The following is a 23,188-nucleotide window of genomic DNA, read 5'->3' on the forward strand; positions in this document are numbered from 1 at the left end:
TGTTCTTGGTAGTGAAGTTGGTGCTAACTTTGGAATGATGGCTTCATGCAATTTTAGGCCTGGTGGTCGTCATTGTAATCCCTCTCAATATTACATATCTATCCACGCCATGGCAAACAAATCACAGAGGATTTGCTAGTATGGCATGAGTAGATGTGGATGTAGTAGTAACTATCGGAAGCTAGTAGGGTTGCCAGGTCAATACTGGACACAATGGTGAAAGGTGCAACGCATCTGCGACTCCATGCTCCACCCTTAGGTTCCTGACACCTCCTTCTGATTGGCTGCTGCTGGGTAATGCAGCCAATCAGGATGATGAAATCTGCCCAGCCCCTTAGCAACAGCCCTGTTCTCTCCCTGCTTGGGGAAATCCCACGGCCCCCCAAGCTGGTCAGATCACTATGTCCAGAGAGGCAATACCGAACACACACATGTCCAGTATTAGCTCTAATTTTTTACTTGACAGAGTGTCCAAATACAGGACAGTCCTGTTAAATAGTGGACACCTGGCAAACCTAAACGTTATGCAAGCTGGCATCTTCTCTATGAGTGAAAATAATTCATTCAAATCTGTGCTTTTACTTTATTTAACTGAAACTTTTTTGTATACAAACTGACTCTTTGTCAAAAAGATAGACAGATGGTATTTTTGTTTTTTTTCAACGTCAAATTTTATTGATTTTTCCATAAGGCAAAACATACCATTGAGAGTATTTTTTAATAGAAAAATTATTTTTCACCTTTTTGAAGAGTGAATGCATGTTGAAAGCTTTATTTTTAGTTAGCTACATTTTTTTTGCCATAGAACAACGAGTACATTTTTTTGTTGTTGCATATAATGATAGATAATGTGATATACTAGTCAGCCCAAATAAATGCAAATCAGTATTAACTAATTTAGTTAAATAGTCGCTTAACACATGGTACCTAACAAAAGTATTTATTGCATACTGTGTGCTATGTCCTGTTAGGATTTTTTCGAGCCAGGCTTTTAGGCCTACATTTGAAAATCTACTAGACATACTGTACCTTAAACAATGATTTAATTTTCTAATAAATGGTAGACAAGGTAATTTTATTTATCAGGGTGGTAAGTATAAAATGGGATAATACAGCATTAAACAGGCGAAGCTACTATAATAGTCAGTTTAAAGTGAACATACATACTGTATGTAAACAGATGGCAGAGTTTTTTTCATTTGATTGCAAATACAATATACTATATGTTGCTAAGCAAGACCCTGGCTTTAAGTAATTTAAAAGTATTACTAATCCTGACTTCTACAGGGATAGGAAAAATAAAGAAGCACATACTGTACACATTTACATTGCAAACACTCTTATCACGTATTTCAGGACTGACGTCTGTCCTATGTATATATTTGCTGGTCATTCTGCTGTTGCTATTGTAGCGTCTCCATTGCAGTCATCAGATCACTGTATGTTAAGGATTGGGAGGTGGTTTGCAACCATCTGAAAGTCAGATATTTTGTTCTGAATGTTTGGAAATAGGATCCCCACAGCCTTGGTTGGTCTGACTGTCATGGTAGACCAAGCTTATTAACACTTTAATTACCGGGATCATTGAATGAGAAAAGTGGAGAGATAAAATACATTGCATTTATTCACATAAAGAACGTTAGCCAGCTATGTTACACAAATTACAGGAAAAAGACACACTTACTTTGGAAACTGGGATAACAAAACTAATCTTTCTTAGTTGCAAACACACAGCAAAATAATCCCGGCCACTTTTCATTCCCGTAGCCTTTTGCTGTTGGAATCTGGTCACTTATCCTCTGAGAAATGTAGACGATTTACTCAGAGCTGGAACTTCTCAAATGGGACTGAATCTCAGATGAATCACACAAGATGGACTTAGATGGAACTGATGGAACTAACTTCTCCACTGCCTGCACAAACTTTTAAAAACTTCACAGGTCCTATTTCCATAATGTACATCCAATCTCTGGCGTGGGAACCAATTTCTCCACCTATCGTCAGGTTCTTCCAGTCCCGCAGCAACTGGCACACACTCTGCGTATCGCAACTGAGCATGTGCAACAAAAATGTAATCTTCCCCCACCTGTCACCTGGCTTCAGAGTAGTGAGAGAACATGTGCCCGAACCACCATTTTGCCCACACTATTCGAAACAATCCCCTGGCTCAAATGCCACTAAGTCTGGCCTTGGCCACATGGCTTCTTTGATCTGAGTATACGGGCCTCGATTAGCACGGAAGGGCTAACAAACTATTCACACCTCTAGTTCCTTGCGTTTGAACTGACTCTTTGAAGCTGTGAATATTGGGTGCTTATTTAGCCTTTGCTGCTAACACAACAGATCGCACCTCTGGGACAAATGTCTCTTTCATCTATTAGCCATAAGCCCCCACTGGGTCTTTGCAGGACTAAAGATCCTGTCTAATTTAATGCATAAAGGTTAACCATATCTTAAAACACTGTTGCTTAAACATATACTGGTTTCAATAACCTATACTTTTCAACAATTCTGTATTAACATGCACTAAGTCTGTTGGGGTGAGAGAGAGGGTGAAAACCTTAACTGTTGCTAAACTTTAAAACCTAACTTACACTGTTTTATTCTAACATGAATTAAACATTTTTATCACCTAGCTGGCGTTATTCCCTGAACCCCTAAACTAGGTTCAGTATACCTGGGCATGTATGTGGGTACCTCTGCTATACTGGGGAGTCCCTGCTATACTAAGGACTCTGCATACCTGCAGATATCATTTAATCCCTTCAAACCATTAACCTTGTGCAGATATCTTTTAACCCCTTCATACCCATTTACCTTGTCTGGAAGATGCTGCAGCAGGGACCCTGGCGGTGAGTCGTAAGAACGTTTCCAGGGTCTGAGGTTGACGGAGTAATGTGTTTAGCTGTACCCGAAGATATCACTCAATCTTCGGATATAACTTTTGGGGTATCCCCTAACTCCAGAACCCCGCTCCATAACCATATTTTGCAAAGACTTTCTCCGCCAAACTCACCCTGAAACTTACAGCCTAGAAATCTCCCGATCCCAGTAAAGGCAAAAAATCATATAATTCTTTAATGTCGCAAAATCAGTATACAGTTGCAGTAATACATTTTTGACATCTGGGTCCCAGATCTGACACTCTGACCCTAAAACACGGATCAGGGTTAACCAAGTGGGCTTGGCCCTTATTATAAGCCTGGTTAACCCCTTCCCCGCCACACTGACGTCATACACAGAGGAACAAAACATTGGTACATATTATGTCATTAGTGCTTGATCTGTTGTTATTAACATTAGTGATGGAGATGGTACTCATTATAATTTACATGAGTATCCATGTACAAGTATCCTGTAGGAACCAACAACACATTGTATGTGGGATATTCACCTCTTAAACAATACCATAAGTATCCCAAGGACAGTTCAGGGAGTCTGCCATAGATTTGAAGGGCTTGCAGTAGCATGCAGGCCGCTTTTGCAGCACAGAACCTAGTGTCGAAAAGTGCCAGATGTAAATACATCGAATATAATAAAGTATTAAACGTTTAAAGTACCTAGTATGTTTTATCCGCAGTCCACAAAGGGGAAGCATTTGTGATACTCAACTATTGTGACTACCAGTTGGAGGTATTGGGTCAGTTATTTAATGTTGTGGCTTATGAAAAATTAGGGCAGCGTGCTGCTTTGATATTTAAACGCAGGATTGATGATATCATCACTGTGGCAAACAGAATTATTGGCATGATGAACATACAGACACACTTTTGACACTGGCCATACCAAACCCTCCCAGGCCCATACCTAGCCCACTTCCCCCCAAGAGCCCTACCTACTCCCCCTTATCTCCTTCTCTTCTCCTATACCTTTTCCCTCTTACCAATACCTTCTCCCTCCCCCCAACACCCTGTTTCCCCCAATTCCTTCTCCCCAATACCTCCTCCACCCCCAACCCTCATCAAGGCCCACACCCCCCCCCAGTGCGCAGGCGGGTTGTAGGGGGGGGGGTTGCTCCTTGATTAAGCGTGATCCTATAAAGCAACATTTCTCTTTCACTGCACTATTTATTCAAATGTTGGCCGAGGAAGGGGTTCCCTCGAAAACCCTGGGCGTCTAGATAATACTCAGACATTCTACTAAGTATTTATTGGTGGTAGTTGTAAGAGATTTCTTTAGAAACACTCGGGACAGAAGGACATGGGAACTTAAATATATCAGTATTTTGAACTCCAGGATAAATGGCTTAAATCAGGACTGTGGATTCATGACTATAGCTATGGCCTACATCACTTACTAGAGAAGGGATCTACAGCCCTATTCACACCTCCATTAGCTCATACTCCATACTGATGGCTGAGGCCAATACCCCTGCATCAGTACACAGATCCTCTTAAAGGAGAAGTCCATGTGGTTTTTTAAAGTATTTTTAAAAAAAAATAGAATTCAAGCAGGGAGTCTCCGGAGCTCATCCCCATTAATTTCAGCTCTGGGGACCCCTGCAGCCTGAGATACTTACCTTCATAGGGGTGCCGGTATTTCCATGCTGCTTAAATCTCCCGGTCACACGGGCCAATAGGAAGCCACAAGGGAGGATGTCGTGGCTTCCTATTGGCCCGTGTGATGCAGTACAATTAAGCCACCATTACAAGAACCCCAGCTGGAGCTGCTACCGGCACCCCTATGGAGGTAGGTATCTCAGGAAGGAGGGGCCTCCCATCTTCAGTTTACAGTTCACATCTGATGAAGAGGTCTCTGCAGTTTCTAAATCTTAGGCACAAGAAAACATTGTATTATTGATATGTTGACTCATTAAATGGTATCACAGCATTAAAAATATCTTACCCTTGCTGGGGTCAGCACAGCTACCAGCACTCTTTAATATATACTGTATTGGACAGTGGTCTAAATGTTAACATGGTAGATACTGTAGCTGTTGTGACTTAGTGCATAATTTTCTTGCACATCCAGCATACAGTAAGCCGCAACCCCTTTTATTCTCCAACATGTCCGAATTTTTTCCGAATGCCATGCACTTCACCACGTTCATGTCGCATTCATACCGCATTCATGTTGCATTCATGCCGGCGTCATCCGCGGTTGATGTGTTTATTGATGTGTTTATTGATAATGGTTCGGATTTAATTGGTTGCAATTCTTCGCGTATCCGCCAGGTGGCAGATATTCATGAATTGCAATGCGCATGCGCTTCAGTAATGTGTCGACTTGCAGGTGTTTAAAAAAATACCACAGTGGTCCATTGTAAATTGGCCTTGGTACTGAAGAAGTTACAATAATGTATCAATTTAGACTTTTCATATTAAAAAATACATGCACAGTGTCTGGTGTTTTATTGTCCTGAGAGTCCCGACATGAGTGCACCACCGCAGTCCGTGTTCCAAAAACCCGACAGAACGTACGCTTATTTAATATGGGCTGCGATTAATGCAACAGATGATAAGATGGCAACAGTTGGTCAAATTTATCAGTATTTTATCGAAAACTATGACTTTTACAAATTTTCAACAGATGCTCATGTGTGGAAGCGTGCAATAAGGAAAAAGTTATGTATCGATCCGTGTTTTTTTCGTATTGATCCCGGTGTTATTGGAGGGTATTGGTGTGTATCACCAGATTTTTCCCATATCTTTGATCATGGAGACTTCAAAAGGCGAAAGGTCATGTTAAAACCAACTAAGAAACGTTAGTCGTTGGCAAGCAATGCGCCTGCGACAGCGCCAGCATCCAATAACGGTCCGACCGTCAGTGAAAACCTGGTGACCGGCAACCCTTGCTGTCTGTCCCCGCCTGGATACCTGCAGCCTGAGTCGGATTTCGCGTACAGATTCCAGCAAGCTTGCATGTACCTAAGCGATTTCCAGCCTCATCCGCTGGCACCTGTCAACTTCGTGTATAATCAAGAATACGGGACTGGCAGTGGCTCGGCACCAGCTGATTGGCAAAGTCTATGGTGAGTAATGTTGCCGTATTTTATTCTGTTTTTGAAATATCAATATCAATGCACAGTCAAGCGATTCTCCTGTAAGCAATATCATTGGCTGAGCAGCTTCTACAGTAGATACTGCACAATTGGTGGAAAGCTAGGCGCATGCGCATTGGAACCTTCTTGAAACGCATAAGCGTGACATCACATCTACAGTAGGCGCATGCGCATGTGAACAGGAGACGCCCCCCGAGAAAATTATTAGTGGGACTGACTGTGGGAACTTCTTTAGGGGACTGACTGACCATTACAGTAAAACTTGTACTTTGGTTTTCCTCAGAAATAAAACTTTGTCATCTCATGCGGAAAACGGCAAATGGAGGGATTTCGATGGATAATATCGCTTTGTGTAACAATGCCTGCACATTACTGAATCGGATTTAAAAAACCACGTACCGGAGACTACAGTTTAGTGGGCGTTGTTATTGATTAGGATAGAATACTGTAACTGAGAGCTTCATAGAAAACCTGAAACAGTATGCTGTTGTTTTCAGACCGTATACAATACTTTTTTATATATACTGTATAATATACCCGAAAAATAAAAAGTATGCATTTATTCTACATGTATTCCAGTACATATGTGTATTCTATACCCGTACAGCATGTATTGTTTTAATACTCTTGTGATGTACAGTACTGAGCATGCCTACAATATACAGTACAGTACTGTACAGTATGCCTGGACAGTACTATACAGTATGTTCTAGAAACACTGTATTTTGTTACAGTATAAAAGGAGATAATGGAACAATTTAAAACAAATCAACATTTTCTTTTATTGGTGGAGTAAGTACAAAACATTTATTTACAAATACAATTTAAAAACATTTAAAATGTACAGCAATTCAAAACATTAACAAGTGTATGGTTTACTGCTAGTGAAAACATTTATGTACAGAAAGTCAAAACATTTACAGTAGGGTGGTGTATAGAACAGTCAGTCAGGCCTGCACAACTCCAGTCCTCGAGGGCCACAAACAGGCCCAGTTTTCAGGATAACCTTGAAAACCGGGCCTGTTTGCAGCCCACGAGGACTGGAATTGTGCAGGTCTTGTGTAAGTAAAAACATTTTTTTATTAATACAAGTTAAAACACGCAACATCTCCTTTATTAAAGTACAGAAAATCAAAACATTTACAGCACAACAGTATGGTGTTAGTAAAAAAAATTCTTTATGAATAAAATTTAAAACACGCAACATCTCCTTTATTAAAGTACAAAAAGTCAAAATATTTACAGTAGGATGGTGTACAATACAGTAAGTCAGGCCTGCACAACTCCAGTCCTCGAGGGCCGCAAACAGGCCCGGTTTTCAGGATAAAACCGGGCCTGTTTGCGGCCCTCGAGGACTGGAGTTGTGCAGGTCTTGTGTAAGTAAAATCATTTCTTTATTAATACAAGTTAAAACGAGCAACAAGTCAAAAAATAAACAACAGTTGAACAGTCACGCAAATTCGATCCCCACCAGATTTTCCTTCAGGGCCGATGCCTTGTATGACGCAAAATGCCATTAATGGAGTCTCGAACGATTTTCATTAAAGGATCTGAAATTGAAACATAGCGCCGCAATTCCTCCACAATAGTACTTATTAAAATTTCAGGAAGCGCCCTTTTTTCGCGATTTCCTTCGTAGTTTATATTTTTGTCCCACACACAGTACACCAAGTAGGACACGTGGTGCTTAAAAATTAACATGCCATACTTCTGGGGTAAACCAGCACTCATCACCCTATACTTCTCCCTGAATGCCGGTGGTAGCTCGTGCAGGATGATGTCGGGCACCGTATCGATGCAAGCGTATGTAGGTTGGATTCTGGGAGTGGGTGTACTTGTGGCAGTGGGCGAGGGTAGGTTGTCTGGGAGGAAGCTTTCCTCCTGTCTTGGTCACCGTGTTGTCTTCTGGCGTGGTCTTGACGGGGTTGTCATGTTATCCTCCTCGTCAACGGCATACATGTACACAAATTCTTCTGGTGGAGGGGGTGCGATTGGTGTTGGAAGGTGGTCGAAGGTCCCATTCATCACATCCATGCCACCCTTCTGCTCCGGCGTCGGGGATACAGGGGCATGAACACCGAGCAAATTATGTATCCCCGCTATATCAGTCTCTATCTTCTCCTTCCGTTGATCCATCTTCTCCATCCATTGATCCTTATTTAGCATGGTCTCTAAAAGAAGATCTATCTTTACCAGCATAGTAAAGTTCCCGGGGATAACGACCCATTCAGCATGCAGTCTAACAAGCTGGTTCTTGTGCATGGGGTACTGTGGACATCTGGGTGGATGGGTGCTACGGAGGATGAGATGGGGGTTCCCTGGGGAGAAGCGGCAGCGTCGTCGAAGAAGGATGGAGGAGGTGACCTGTGGATTTCCGAGAGAGAAGCGGCAGCGTCATCGAAGAGGGATGGAGAAAGTGACCTGTGGATTTCCGGGCGAGAAGCAGCAGAGTCGTCTAAGCGTAATGGAGAAAGTGACCCGTGGATTTCCGTGAGACCAGCAGCAGCGTCGTCGAAGAGTAGTGGAGAAGATGGGCTGTGGGTCTCCGGGAGAGCGGCGGCAGCGTCGTGGACGAGTAGTGGAGAAGTTGGACTGTAGATTTCCGGGAGAGCAGCGGCAGAGACGTCGAAGCGTAATCGAGGAAGTGGCCTGCGGGTTCGATGGGTTGGCTGCCATTTGTTTTGCCTTGAGTGTACATCACCGAATTTCTTCTTGACATAATAAAGCTTACGTGTATTAAAACCCTTAGCCTTTGGGGTCAGCAGAAGGTTTTCTTTATTAGCCTTAGCTTGTCGCTTTGGCTTTGGCTTGGAAACGGCTGCCGCCTTTCGCTTTTTCTGTGTGATAGGCACGGCAGAGGCGAGTGGCTTCCTGCATCTGTAGAATCGGGGTTGATCCATGGAAGTAGATGGCACAATGCAGTATCTGGACAAGGGCAAGTTCAGATACAGATCATCGAGTGGTGGGCTATGCAAAATGTGTAACCTTTTATGCATGGCGACGAGGTACAGGTGTTAAAAGTGGGCATACTCTAATGTGAGTCATTAACGTATAAATACACCATCCCTGTTGTGGATTCACTGCACATTGAATAAACATCGAATATACATTCTTGTGCTTGTATTTCTTTCTACTCGCAGCTATGCCTGTTAAAAAGATTTCAAAGGATCTCAGCATGAGAATTAAGGAGATGTACACGAGTGGACAACGAATTGCAGATATCCAACGCTTGTTAGCTGCTTCTGGCCTCATTGTGCCATCAACCACCGTGTGCTATCATGCACACGGAAAAACCAAACAATGCACGAGGACACCAACGGTAACTAACACGTAAGTATATTTATATAACTATATAATACAGTATATCTATTATTGTTTATATTGCTGCATATTAATATAACTATATAGTATAGATCTATCTAATTTTATAGTTATTTCAGTATATTTATATAACTACAGTATATAATACAGTATATCTATTATTGTTTATATTGCTGCATCTATAATTGTTTACTGTAAATGATGTGCTGTACTTGTGGCCTACTGCACTGTAACTTACCGGATTGTTGTTTTTCTGTACACTGTAGGGAGACAACTCTTCTGGTCAACAAAATAAGTGAAGAGAATGATGAGAAGAGTGCCTTAAGAGTCAAATACACTCTGCTGCAAAATCACAATCTCATTGTATCCGAGACCAGCATAAAGAAGATGAGACGCAGAATTGGATGGAAATATGGACGTGTGAGGTTAGTACTGGACAGTACAGGAGGTTAAAGTGTTGTTTAAGAAACTGTACTGTACCTATAAAATTATTCCTTGTCATTACAGAGCGTACCCTATGATAAGGGAAATTAACAAGATCAAGAGAGTGGTCCAGGCCCAGGCATGGATCGACAGTGGAGAAACGTTCCAGGATTGCATCTTCACTGACGAGTCTACTGTATCGCTGGAGAGATTTGCCACCTTTGCATTCCACAAAAAAGGTCGCGTATCTATGAAGCCACGTCCAAAACACCCAGTGAAGATGCATGTGTGGGGTGCCATCTCTAGGCGTGGACCAGGATGCAATGTCATCTTTGAATGTAAAATAAGTCACACGCTTTTGCCTTATGCACTGTACTGTACTAGTGTGCAGTTTTTTGAGCACTTTTCTTTTCTTGTTATAGGAATCATGAATAAATCTTTTTTCCAAGAGCAAATTGTGCCTGAGATTGTTGAATACATCACACGTGAGTTCCCAGATGGTCATCGTTTCTACCAGGACAACGATCCGAAGCACACAGCGTCAACAGCGCATATTCTTGAGCGCGGTATCAACTGGGTGAAGACGCCAGTGGAGTAAGTGCAGTAACCGTGTCTCATTTTTCCCACTTTTTTTACTGTGTACTGTATCTCTTTAACTAATTGTCCTTTTTTTCCCCCTCCAATGACAGATCGCCAGGCTTCAATCCTATCGAAATGGTCTGGCATCAGCTGAAGGACCATATCCGAAAAATCGTGAAACCCTCCATAAAGATGAGTTGGCGCAAGGCATAATGAGTTTTTGGAACGATGTACTCACCGTGGAACGACGCAATAAATATATTGACCATATTGCGACTGTGTTGGCCATTGTGATCGCGCGTAATGGGCAAGCATCACGAAGGTAGTATGGTATAGTACTGTACTGTTGTATGGTACTGTAAGTACAGTATGATACAGGTAAGTATGGCACAGATTTTTTCTTTCCTGAGAGAGCAGCACTAACACTGTAACCTGGTTACAAAGTATTTAACAGTAGCTACAGTATTCAGTAGTTCCAGTATAGACTAGTTTGACAGTACTATCTGCATACTGTAGTCCAATATGGAGTAGCTATACAGTACACATTGCCATAATACAGTATGCACATAACTGCACTATTTTTTTATTTTCTTGTCTTTTCAGAAAAAAAAGGATGGACTGGGGAAGAGGGGGGGTATCATGTGTAAAGTTTGTGAACTGTGTGTACAGTAAAGTGTATCTAAACTGCAGTCATGATTTACACAAAACCTCCCCTCTCTCAATGAACTACACAGAATGAGGAAGAAGATAAAGACGGAAAATTTGTATTACTGTTTTTATTATTATCAATGTGCATTATTCATGAGTATCCAACGGCCCTCAATTTTCATCCCCCCCCTCTCTCAATGATTATTTGTATTTTTCTTTCCTGATAATGTAATTAAATATGTATTTTATTTTAAGATTTTATTTCTTTGAACTTTAAATTCACTGTGAATGTGTGTGGGGGGGATTCTTCAAGAAGACAATAATAATTGGTTACTTTTTAATAATTGGTTACATAATCAGATTAACAAAAGGGAAAGCCAACAATAGGAAAATTAACAAATGGTGTGAGAGAGGTTGAAAAGCACAATGACAAGCATTAGAAATGGAATGGTTCTGGAGAGGTGTCGATAATAGGTTGTAATCCTTGAGCGAGCCCTGTGTGTGTCTGCGGGGGGTACGGGGCTAAAGCCGCATGAAGGATTAGCTGTATTGTAGTTCAAAGACATGACATATTTTCAACAGGCAGGTCGTCGTAATAATTTGATCCCCACACCCCCAAATACATAAAAACCACACAAATCAACCATGTGCAGTCAAACACACAGTGTCGCAGTCAAAAACTACAGCTTTTTTTTTTGGTCACTCACTCTTGAACTTCGCAAGCAAGCAGTGGTGAAGTTATAGGCGCATGCACAGTAATCATCAGCTATGTTGCTCCCATCCCAAAGAGGATTACACGCAGGCGCAGAGAAGTGATGCTCGGCTAGGGACGGACGATTAAAAGCACAATGACAAGTTTTAGAAACGGAATGGTTCTTGAGAGGTGTCGATAAGAGGTTCAAATCCTTGAGCGAGCCTTGTGTGTTTTGCGTGGGGGAGGGGGGTACAGGCTACAGCTGCATGAAGGATTAGCTGTACTGTAGTTCAAAGAAATTACATATTTTCAAAAGGCAGGTCATCACAATAATTTGATCTCACATCCCCAAATACTTAAAAACCACACAAATCAACCATGTGCAGTCAAACGCACAGTGTCGCAGTCAAAAGCTACAGCACAGATTGAATATCGTAATATCAAGATGGTTTAGGCAGGCTTGTGGAGAAAATAAAAAATGACGAGAAAAAAAAAAAAAATTTTGGTCACTCACTCTTGAACTTCGCAAGCAAGCAGTGGTGAAGTTATAGACGCATGCGCAGTAATCATCAGCTAGCAAGCAGAAATGTGATTGAAACCAGAAAGACACACATTCAAAGGAATGGTGTGGGAGAGGTGTACTGTACTGTAGATAAGATAAGAAGTTGAAGTACTGCAGTGCAGTAAATTAGCCTGTGTGTGTGCGTGGGCGAGCGAGGGGAGAGCGCTGTATATGCCGAAATGTGATACTGTTACAGTACACGCCTGTGCGTTTCAACAATGTTCAAAGGAGACATACAGCACTGCACATGCATGTATAAATATGCAAATTTGCGACGTACTGTAGGTTGAACTGCTAAAGTATTAGACTTTGAAGGCAACAGCTCGCGAACGCCCCCTGAGTTTTTAAACGGTATTGCAGTATTGCAGACAGCGCTAATAAAATGCTAATATTACGAGCGCTAAAATACCGGAACATATTCCGGGGGGAAAAAAATCTGCCTGCGGTTATCAGAGTTGCGCCAATACGGCTGCATTAGGATAAAGGCGGCCGCAGCTGTATGTTGTTAAGTTGAACTAATGCATGCAATACATCAGAAAAGGTGCCAGTGCTCAGTTTGGTAATCATCCAGCTAACATCTGATTGGTTTTTCCATTGGATCATGTAATACTGTGTCTTGGGTGCTGGCCATGCTGTAATGAGAAATCACAAAAACTTGTTTTGAATTTTGCACCGTATGCCTCTCATTCATCTCTTTATTTATATACACGGTAATTAACTCAGTGATAAGAAAATGAGCCAGAAACGGGTTTCATTGTGTACGTTATCTCTGCCAAGGGTTTTAAGTTTTATGACACTGCAGTAAGTCAGACAGTGGTTATAACAAAGGTCAGCATCTGAAAAAATACATATCAACAACAACCTGTAATCAATGGGGAGTTTTCATTGAATACATCTGCAAGTTTTTTACACAGTATTTGTAGTTCTATAGCTGGGTGACTTTGATAAATGACCACAGCGAATGCTGATCACTAGTATTCTTATTGTTCATTTGAATTCCTATGCTTAGTGGGATTTGATAATCAGAGAATGACAATCATATTTTAATTTTGCACATCTAGGAAACAATTGGCGCACAAAGTGTTGCACACCTTACACACACTAAGTGCTCCAAGCCTCCATTCTTGGCACTTTTAGAAAGTATATGGTCACAAGTTTATGGTCACAGGCCGTACTGGTCAATGAGTATGAAGAATGCTACATGCAATGCTGATGTTACTTTTGGCAAATGGCCCAACAGTTGCCATATTGTCTTTTTGGAAAGGCAGGGAAATAGAAGTTCAATATCTCCGGCAAGGCTCTTGGTGTTAGGATCAGTAAGTAAAACAAATATGTATGACAGGTAATGGGGCAGTGCAGGAGATACCCAGAAAAACAATGTACTTTATTAATGTCTATTGTATTGTGTGTCTTTACAAATACGTAGACAGTATATTAAAATCCTCATTCTTTATTGATCACTAATATATTATGTTGCATTATTTGTCTTTTATCTTCCAGCTGCATTTGCTTTTGTGGTGTTAAAGGAAAATCTAAGTCTCCCTGAAAAAGCTATTTTAGAGGAGCTCAAATCCATTGTAGCTACCAAGATTGCAAAATATGCGGTTCCTGATCATATCATGGTGAGTCAGCGGATTCTAATATGTCATAAATGTGTTGTGCTTATGGAAATACTTACATTGAGTAGCATGCAATGAACTACCAAATATATCACAAGTATAATCTGTAACATTTTGATCATTTTTAATTGACGAGTTGGTGAACTTTGACTTACTCATTAGGAAATGTGAACTCTCAAGGACTTGACGTGGTGACCACGTACGTGCTGCTATAATTAAGAGTAAATAAATTAATTCATATTAGTCTTTGCTTATACAGTATGCATGGTTTCACGGCTGCGTGCTTTGCATAGAAATGACGGACATTAAGTGTTGGCTTCGCTATCACAGTATAAAATACACAACCTGGCAAAGTAGCTCCAATTCAATCATCACAGAACAAAATTGCACCCAGAAAGCAGAGTTTCAGCATGCTCATATATAGGCGAATTTAAAAATCAAAATTGAGTTTTCTAAAAGTTTTCCAAATGGGAAATGTACCCTTTTCTAATACAAATATTATGATATAAATCAAATGTAGACTAGCATGCGGCTATTTTAAGGGTCTGTGTGAATTAGTACTGTATTGTTTTGGCGAAATAACTCAGTTGTAAGTTATTACTTTGCTCTAAAAATATTTTGTACTCTATCACTCCTTGATATTTTAACTCATGTATTACTCCTCAATGTCTAGACATAGAGGGCTATATTTATTGAACAGTGCTAAGCCATAATGCATCTAAAAGACAGCACATTCAAGTGAATGTGTAGACATGCAATGTGTATGTCACACTCACATAGAATATATATATATATATTTATATATTTATATGAAAAAGAAGAAAAATTGGTAGCGCCTACCAAAACTCCCCTAGCACAAACCCAATGTGCTGTGGGATGACTGTAACCAATAAATAATTAAACCATAAATGTAAAAACAGATATATATGGATAAAAAAAAACACAAAAAATTATATGTACATAGAAGAAATATATATATATGATCATAAATTATACGATACAATAAAAAGTCCAATCCAAAAAATGTGGGTACTGTCCTCCAGAGTACTGCAGCCTGATAAAGGGACCACCAAATCCCTCAAGGATATCTAGGACAAAAACAAGAAAACAACAGGTGCACTCATGGTGTAGTATGTAAATAAAATTTATATAGGACTGGAAAGGAATAAAAAATTGCGCACTCACAAACGTGACAAGAACATAAGCATGTATGAGTAAAACTCAATCGCCAGCGGGGACAGGATAGCAGGGTATTGTCTAGGGGCTCCACCGTGTGCTACAGGTGTCAGTAGCTCCGTGGCCTCCGTGTACCAGAAGCTTCCTCACTCCAATCTCGCGAGAGTCGTGACGTCAGCGGGAGCTCGTCCAACTCCAATACCGCAAGAATCGTGACGTCAAGGGGAACATTCAAGTGACAGGAGAATATGGAGAGTCTCTCAACACCTCTCCCTGCACCCGCTGGATACAATGCTTTGGATAAAGTCCGTAATAGGAAGTTGTTGAAAATGCGTAATTGTACAAATAATGCAATTGTGCTGATAAAAGTGATCCTAAACACACCCTACGCGTTTCGTCCTTAAGACTTCATCAAGGGGTATGAAACATAAATGGCTACAGATGTAATTTATACATATAGTGACCAATCAAAAACTAGACATTACTAATTGCATAATTGATAACATAGGAGTAAATTAACTCCTTTCACTGCTGATAAGGAACAAATATATATGTAATGATTGTTGCTACAGTAATACAAACAATATATTCCATTAAATAGAAATCAGTCAATACACTATATATATACAAGTGAATATACATGAAATTACATTAAAAAAACTTTAAAAAAAGGATTGAAATGTGCAAAAGGATATAATTGATATTCTATATAAATGATGATGTATGTATACATGAAATATATGGAGAGATTGTTATAGTTAGGTACAAAAAGAGATTCAGAGGGACAACCATTATCTAAATGCAAAAATAAAATAAAAAATAAATAATTAATGATTATTAATTTAGGAAAATTAATTAAAAAATAATTAAAAAATAAAATAAAAATATATAATTATAATAACAATTTAAATTAAAACACCTAAATAGGGATGGAGGGATCACAGAGAGCAGAACACAGATGCAGAGACCAATGGTGACCAGTGGCAAAAGGCATCACAATAATTGTTAATATAAATGATATCATAATAATAATAAGATATTGATATAAATAATAATATATAATACTTTATAAATAATAATAAATGATAAATAAAAATATTAGAAAATATATAAAGATAACCTCAATACCCACAATATCTCAGTATCAAGAGGGAGATTCACAATAATTGTATATATATATATGTATATATTTAACCAGACTAATTGTCAGAAACGTAACACAAACAAAGTGTGTCAGAGATGGATTATAGAAACTTAATATGACATGTAATATTAAACAAATGACTATTGTCAATCTGAAGGGAACAAGAAGAACTCGTTCAAACCAGACCTCCAGAGAGACTAGTCAACAATATGGGATCAGAAAGCTAAACCACTGTGCTAATGTCAATGGTATCATTAAGACCATTGGGATGGAGAGTCCCCAAAACATGTACCCAATATGTTTCCCTAGTACATAGTTGTTTAAATCTATCCCCTCCTAAAAAGGAAGGTGGTATGTATTCTATGCCCATAATGGACAGAGAACAAGTACTTTGGCATGAGTGTTAGTGTAATGACGTGATAAACGATATAAATGATAACCATGTGTTACATTTCTTCGGTGCTCAAGGGATCTTGTGCTTAATGCCCTGGAAGTGCGGCCCACATATTGCAGGCCGCACTGACATGATATAAGGTATACCACATACATACTTAGGCAATTGATATAACTATTAACCTTATATGAAGTGCCATTACTATATGATGTAAAGCTGTGACCTATATTCAAATGCCTACATGTTATACATCGACTTCTCCCACCAGAGAAATTGCCACTAGGTAGTGAATTTTTAGATAAATCTGAATGTGAATCCTGTAAAGACTTCAATTTGCTAGGGGCTAAAATAGTTTTTAAGCTCCTTGCCTTTTTAAAGATTATAGGTGCTCGTGCAGGGACCAAAGATCCAATAATAGGGTCATTCTGAATGATACCAGTGTTTCTTAAACACTTGTTTAATCGTATGTGATAATTGACTAAATTGGGTAATGAATTTAGGGTTAGACTGAGTAACAGTATGTTTCGTCTTGACAATTCTATCCGACTCCGATCTGGCCCTCGACTTCTCTAACAAAGACACCCTATCAGTATTACTGGCTTCAATGAATTCCTTGCTTACCACATCTTTGTCATAGCCCTTAACATGAAATTTGTTGGACAAAATCTCACCCTGAGTATGAAAATCCGAATCCATAGAACAGTTGCGTCGGATCCTGAAGAACTGGCTTTTTGGTATATTATTTATAAAGGATACAGAAATGCTGCCGCTCTCGTACATAAATTACATCTGTGTTTAAGAATAGGGTGCATATGGGAAATGTACATGGACAGGAGAGTGTTGACAGGGCAACCAAAAGAAACCTATGTATCCCTTGTGTGCAGGGGTGTGTATGCTGAAATGCTGTAAGGCTTGATTACAGATGAATACGACCTAGTTTAGCTGTTGAGACCGTGCTACTTCAGTATGCTTCTTCTCCCTGCTCCACTCGTGCGCTCCCTGATGACGTCACAGCGGTGACGTCACTAAAAACCGACGTACGTTTCACGCCCACAAAGCACTTTGTCAAGGTGTAGGGAGTGGTATCCAGCCACTCCAAGAACATCTTAAGCGTTTGGCTGGAGGTGTATTCTCCTAAAAAGCTAATCGCGTAAGTAAGGGGCGGTACAGACCTTTTTTATTTTTTATTATTTTTTTATTTTATCTCTGGATGTTTCTATTATATTTTGGCTACTAGACCTTATCTGTGTATATAATTGGTCATTCTGGTTGAACTATCATTATATTATACATTGTTTGATCATTTACTATTTAGACATTAGTCTTCTAGTGGATATTGTATCCCCTTATTGTCTTTTACATCTGGGACTTAGATCCCTACTGAGGATACCTATATCTTTTTGGAGGTTAACCCCTTTGTGTGCCATCGATCTGCAATAGGTCTGTTAATCATTGATGAGTGATACTATTGACTCGTTTCCTGATATATTTAGGAAGGCACATATCTGTTAGGATTTGCTAATTTGATGTGTCTTGAACGTGACACTTTTAGGGTTTATCATATATATACACATTATATTTTATGTGTTTCCTTCTAATGAGTTAGGTATCCCATCATTCTGCTAGAGTGCAATTAATAAGGGACTGCTGTGACCTCTGTCACTTTTTCTGTTCATTCCTTGAAGCCAGTAATACTGATAGGGTGTCTTTGTTAGAGAAGTCGAGGGCCAGATCGGAGTCGGATAGAATTGTCAAGACGAAACATACTGTTACTCAGTCTAACCCTAAATTCATTACCCAATTTGGTCAATTATCACATACGATTAAACAAGTGTTTAACAAACACTGGTACCATTCAGAATGACCCTATTATTGGATCTTTGATCCCTGCACGAGCACCTATAATCTTTAAAAAGGCAAGGAGCTAAAAACTATTTTAGCCCCAGGCAAATTGAAGTCTTTACAGGATTCACATTCAGATTTATCTAAAAATTCACTACCTAGTGGCAATTTCTCTTGTGGAAGAAGTCGCTGTATAACATGTAGGCATTTGAATATAGGTCACAGCTTTACATCATATAGTAATTGCACTTCATATAAGGTTAATAGTTATATCAATTGCCTAAGTATGTATGTGGTATACCTTATATCATGTCAGTGCGGCCTGGAATATGTGGGCGGCACTTCCAGGGCATTAAGCACAAGATTCCTTGAGCACTGAAGAAATGTAACACATGGTTATCATTTACATAGTTTATCACGTCATTACACTAACACTCATGCCAAAGATCCTTGTTCTCTGTCCATTATGGGCATAGAATACATCCCACCCTCCTTTTTAGGAGGGGATAGATTTAAACAACTATGTACTAGGGAAACATATTGGGTATATGTTTTGGGGACTCTCCATCCCAATAGTCTTAATGATACCATTGACATTAGCACAGTGGTTTAGCTTTCTGATCCCATATTGTTGACTAGTCTCTCTGGAGGTCTGGTTTGAACGAGTTCTTTTTGTTCCCTTCAGATTGACAATAGTCATTTGTTTAATATTACATGTCTTATTACGTTTCTATAATCCATCTCTGACACACTTTTTGATTGTGTTACGTTTCTGACAATTAGTCTGGTTAAATATATACATCTATATATACAATTATTGTGAATCTCCCTCTTGATACTGAGGATATTGTGGGTATTGAGGTTATCTTTATATATTATCTAATATTTTTATTTATCCTTTATTATTATTTATATCAATATCTTATTATTATTATGATATCATTTATATTAACAATTATTGTGATGCCTTTTGCCACTGGTCACCATTGGTCTCTGCATCTGTGTTCTGCTCTCTGTGATCCCTCCATCCCTATTTAGGTGTATAAATTTAAATTGTAATTATAATTATAGTTATATATTTTTATTTTATAATTATTTTTGAATTAATTTTCCTAAATTAATAATCATTAATTATTTATTTTTAATTTTATTTTTGCATTTAGATAATGGTTGTCCCCCTGAATCTCTTTTTGTACCTAACCATAACAATCTCTCCATATATTTCATGTATACATACATCATCATTTATATAGAATATCAATTATATCCTTTTGCGCATTTCAATCCTTTTTTTAAAGTTTTTTAATGTAATTTCATGTATATTCACATGTATATATATATATATATATATATATATATATATATATATATTGTATTGTATTGACTGATTTCTATTTAATGGAATATATTGTTTGTATTAGCAACAATCATTACATATATATTTGTTCCTTATCAGCAGTGAAAGGAGTTAATTTACTCCTATGTTATCAATTATGCAATTAGTAATGTCTAGTTTTTGATTGGTCACATATGTATAAATTACGTCTGTAGCCATTTGTGTTTCATACCCCTTGATGAAGTCTTAAGGACGAAACGCATAGGGTGTGTTTCGGATCACTTTTATCAGCACAATTGCATTATTTGTACAATTGCGCATTTTCAACAACTTCCTATTACGGACTTTATACAAAGCATTGTATCCAGCGGGTGCAGGGAGAGGAGTTGAGAGACTGTCCATATTCTCCCGTCACTTGAATGTTCCCGTTGACGCCACAATTCTCGCGGTATTGGAGTTGGACGAGCTCCCGCTGACGTCACGACTCTCGCGAGATTGGAGTGAGGAAGCGTCCGGTACACGGAGGCCACGGAGCTACTGACACCTGCAGCACACGGTGGAGCCCCTAGACAATACCCTGCTATCCTGTCCCCGCTGGCGATTGAGTTTTACTCATACATGCTTATCACGTTTGTGAGTGCACAATTTTATTCCTTTCCAGTCCTATATAAATTTTATTGACATACTACACCATGAGTGCGCCTGTTGTTTTCTTGTTTTTTTGCGTTATGGTTGGATATTGTGTGATATTCTGCCTCATCACTATTGAATCCTATGGAAACTCTCTGATAACCCAATATTCTGCATTATCAGTAGGTAAAATAAAGCTGGCTCGATCAGTATGTGTGTATATATATATATATAAAATATGGCATAATAAAATGAAACAAGTAATTATCATATTGAATTTCAGTTATCAAGAATAAGTTCTTTTACCAAGTGTATTTGATATGGTCTTTATATCTTAGGTGGTAAAACGCCTCCCTAAAACACGCTCTGGGAAAATCATGAGGCGGGTGCTGAGGAAAATCGTCACTAACCAAACTGAAGACCTGGGTGATATAACCACACTGGAGGATTCGAGCGTCATCACAGAAATACTAGAGGCTCATCAGAAATATAAGATGGATAAGCCCGGCAAATAATGGGCTGACAACATTCCTCTGTATCAATCTGGAACTAAAGGACACGGAGAAGGTTTAGGTCATCTTTGTCTTCTCAAACACTATTGCCATTGGAGGAACCTGCTGGACCTTCCAGCAGTGAAGAGGTTACCCCATTTAGTTATGAAGAGGCTTGCAGCACTGTGCTTTAAGTTTCAGACCCTTCCTGGGCCTAATAAGTTACATTTTCCTCTTTATTCAATAGCACAAAGATGGGAGTTGGGCTGATACATGGATAAACTGGTGATAACCGAATCCAGAGATATTAAAACCATTAAAGGATCATATGTCAGTTCTCCTGCCCTTTAACAAAGACGTTTTAAACTGGCTGTGAGCTGAAAATTGGAAATAAAGTATACATGCTTTACTTTTCACCCCATGTTACAGCTTTGCAATAAACAAAAATAGAAAAAAACATGCAGAAACTGCTCTAGGTTCACTATCCCCAGTTGATATTCTTTATGTGCCACTTTAATCCCCACTGGATATGAGAAGGTTCAAATTTAGTAGGTAAATATATAAGGTAACAACTTGGGTGTGAGGAAAAAAAGCACCCGCTTCAAAGTCAAAATACACTCAAGTGACAAGTTGAAATGGTTAATTTAATTTAAATATAAGCTTTAATTATATACAATTTAAAGAGATGCTCATGCACATTTCTAGAAAATAACATATAAATTAGATGGACAATATTGTACCTACAGTATGTATAGTATCTCGTTAAAAGTGGAGTGTATATGTGGGTAAATATTGAATGATTTGATAATGATTAGCCTTGCAGATATTGCTGAGTGATTGTATCACAGTGTGATTGCTCACTTTAAGTACAAATCCTGGTACTGATTCAACTTAATTTATATATACCTCCTATTTGGGTTGTATTATTGTAATTAAATTTCCAATGATTGCCTAATTGTATCACAATGTTATTGATCTTATGCAGTGCACTATTACTGGAATAGTGTAATTAATGTATGTTGCCTAATGGGCTATATTGTTGTAATTTCAGCAATCAGACTGCCTTTTTGTGTCACTGTGTAATTTAGTTTTAGGTAGGTTTTAAATAATCCATTTGTCCCCTTTGGGCTGAATTATGAGGCTACAATGATTAGGTTAAACTCGGCTCAATGCAGAATAGTCTGTTAGGATTTAACAGTGCTAGGATTTAGTGCTATCCCTGAGTATAAGACACTAAATACCTTAGAGATCCCATAAAGTGCTGCCTGTACACTAGAGAGAGAGAGAGTGCCGACCACTGTCCTGTTCTAAAGCAGAGCTTTTTCCGCTCTTGCTGCAAAATCATGTGTTGCTCTGCGTCCAATTACCCATGCTATACTGGCCCACCCGCAGCCTGTCTGATGCACGTTTCGCTCCTGCCTGGAGCTTTATCAAGCATTGAGCTAAGTTTGAACTAATCATTGTAGTGTTATAATTAAACCCAAAGATGGATTCTTTAAATCATACTTAAAACTATATTACATAATGACACAACTAGGCAGAGATTGATTGTTGAAATTACAATATAGCCCAACAGGTAACATACATTAATGACACTATTTCAGTAATATTGCACTGCATAAGATCAATCACATTGTGATGCAATTAGGCATTTATTGGAACTCTAATAGCCACAATAAAACCCAAATAGGCAGTATATATGAATTAAATTGTATCAGTAGCAGGGTTTATAATCAAAATCGGCAATCACACTGTGCTAAAATCAGCACTGTGCATTTGCAATAAGCATCTTAATTTTAGCAGCCGACCCAAACCTGTCAGAACTACAGTAAAATAGTCACAATTAGGCCTTTATTCAGAAGGCCCATGTGCTTTACACATTACAGTAGCTTGGTCAAAATGTTAAAATAAAATCCTACCTGACAAATATACATGGTACAGAGGAGAGAAGCACACACGTTTGTATGTAAAGATTTTAATAAATATTTCGACCTTCATTAAATCATTTTATCTTGATACTGCTGTGTATTTCTTTTTGTTTTCTTTTCTTTGTGGTGTAATAAAACAAAGATCGTCACCCGCTCTACTAGATGTACCAAACGTACCCCTGGAGGCCGCCGCAGCTTGGCTCTCCAGGCATGGTTCCTCCAAGTGATGAGGGTTTGCTGGTTCCTCCATGTGATGAGGGGTTGCACCCCAACGATCCAGCACTCGAAACAGCTCCAGACCACAGCTCCGCCTGATGCCTCAGTCTCTATACAGGGGCTCTCACACAGACCCCTGTAAGCACACACTTCCACTATGCCTGGTGTTGTTAATCCCGGATGA

General features: G+C 39.1%; 1 protein-coding gene across 1 annotated transcript in view; it reads left to right on the forward strand.

Annotated features, from left to right (window-relative positions):
* Positions 1–22,878, forward strand: part of ACSS1 (acyl-CoA synthetase short chain family member 1) — a 128,744-nt gene extending 105,866 nt beyond the window's left edge. Inside the window, exons 13-14 of the mRNA XM_075596301.1 lie at positions 13,729–13,850; positions 20,708–22,878. Coding sequence (XP_075452416.1) covers positions 13,729–13,850; positions 20,708–20,884 — 299 coding nt within the window. The 3' untranslated portion in view covers positions 20,885–22,878. The remainder of the gene's footprint in view (positions 1–13,728; positions 13,851–20,707) is intronic.
* The last annotated feature ends 310 nt before the right edge of the window (positions 22,879–23,188 follow it).

The sequence above is a fragment of the Ascaphus truei genome, chromosome 4, assembly GCF_040206685.1.
Source record: "Ascaphus truei isolate aAscTru1 chromosome 4, aAscTru1.hap1, whole genome shotgun sequence".
In the NCBI taxonomy this organism is placed as follows: Eukaryota; Metazoa; Chordata; class Amphibia; order Anura; family Ascaphidae; genus Ascaphus; species Ascaphus truei.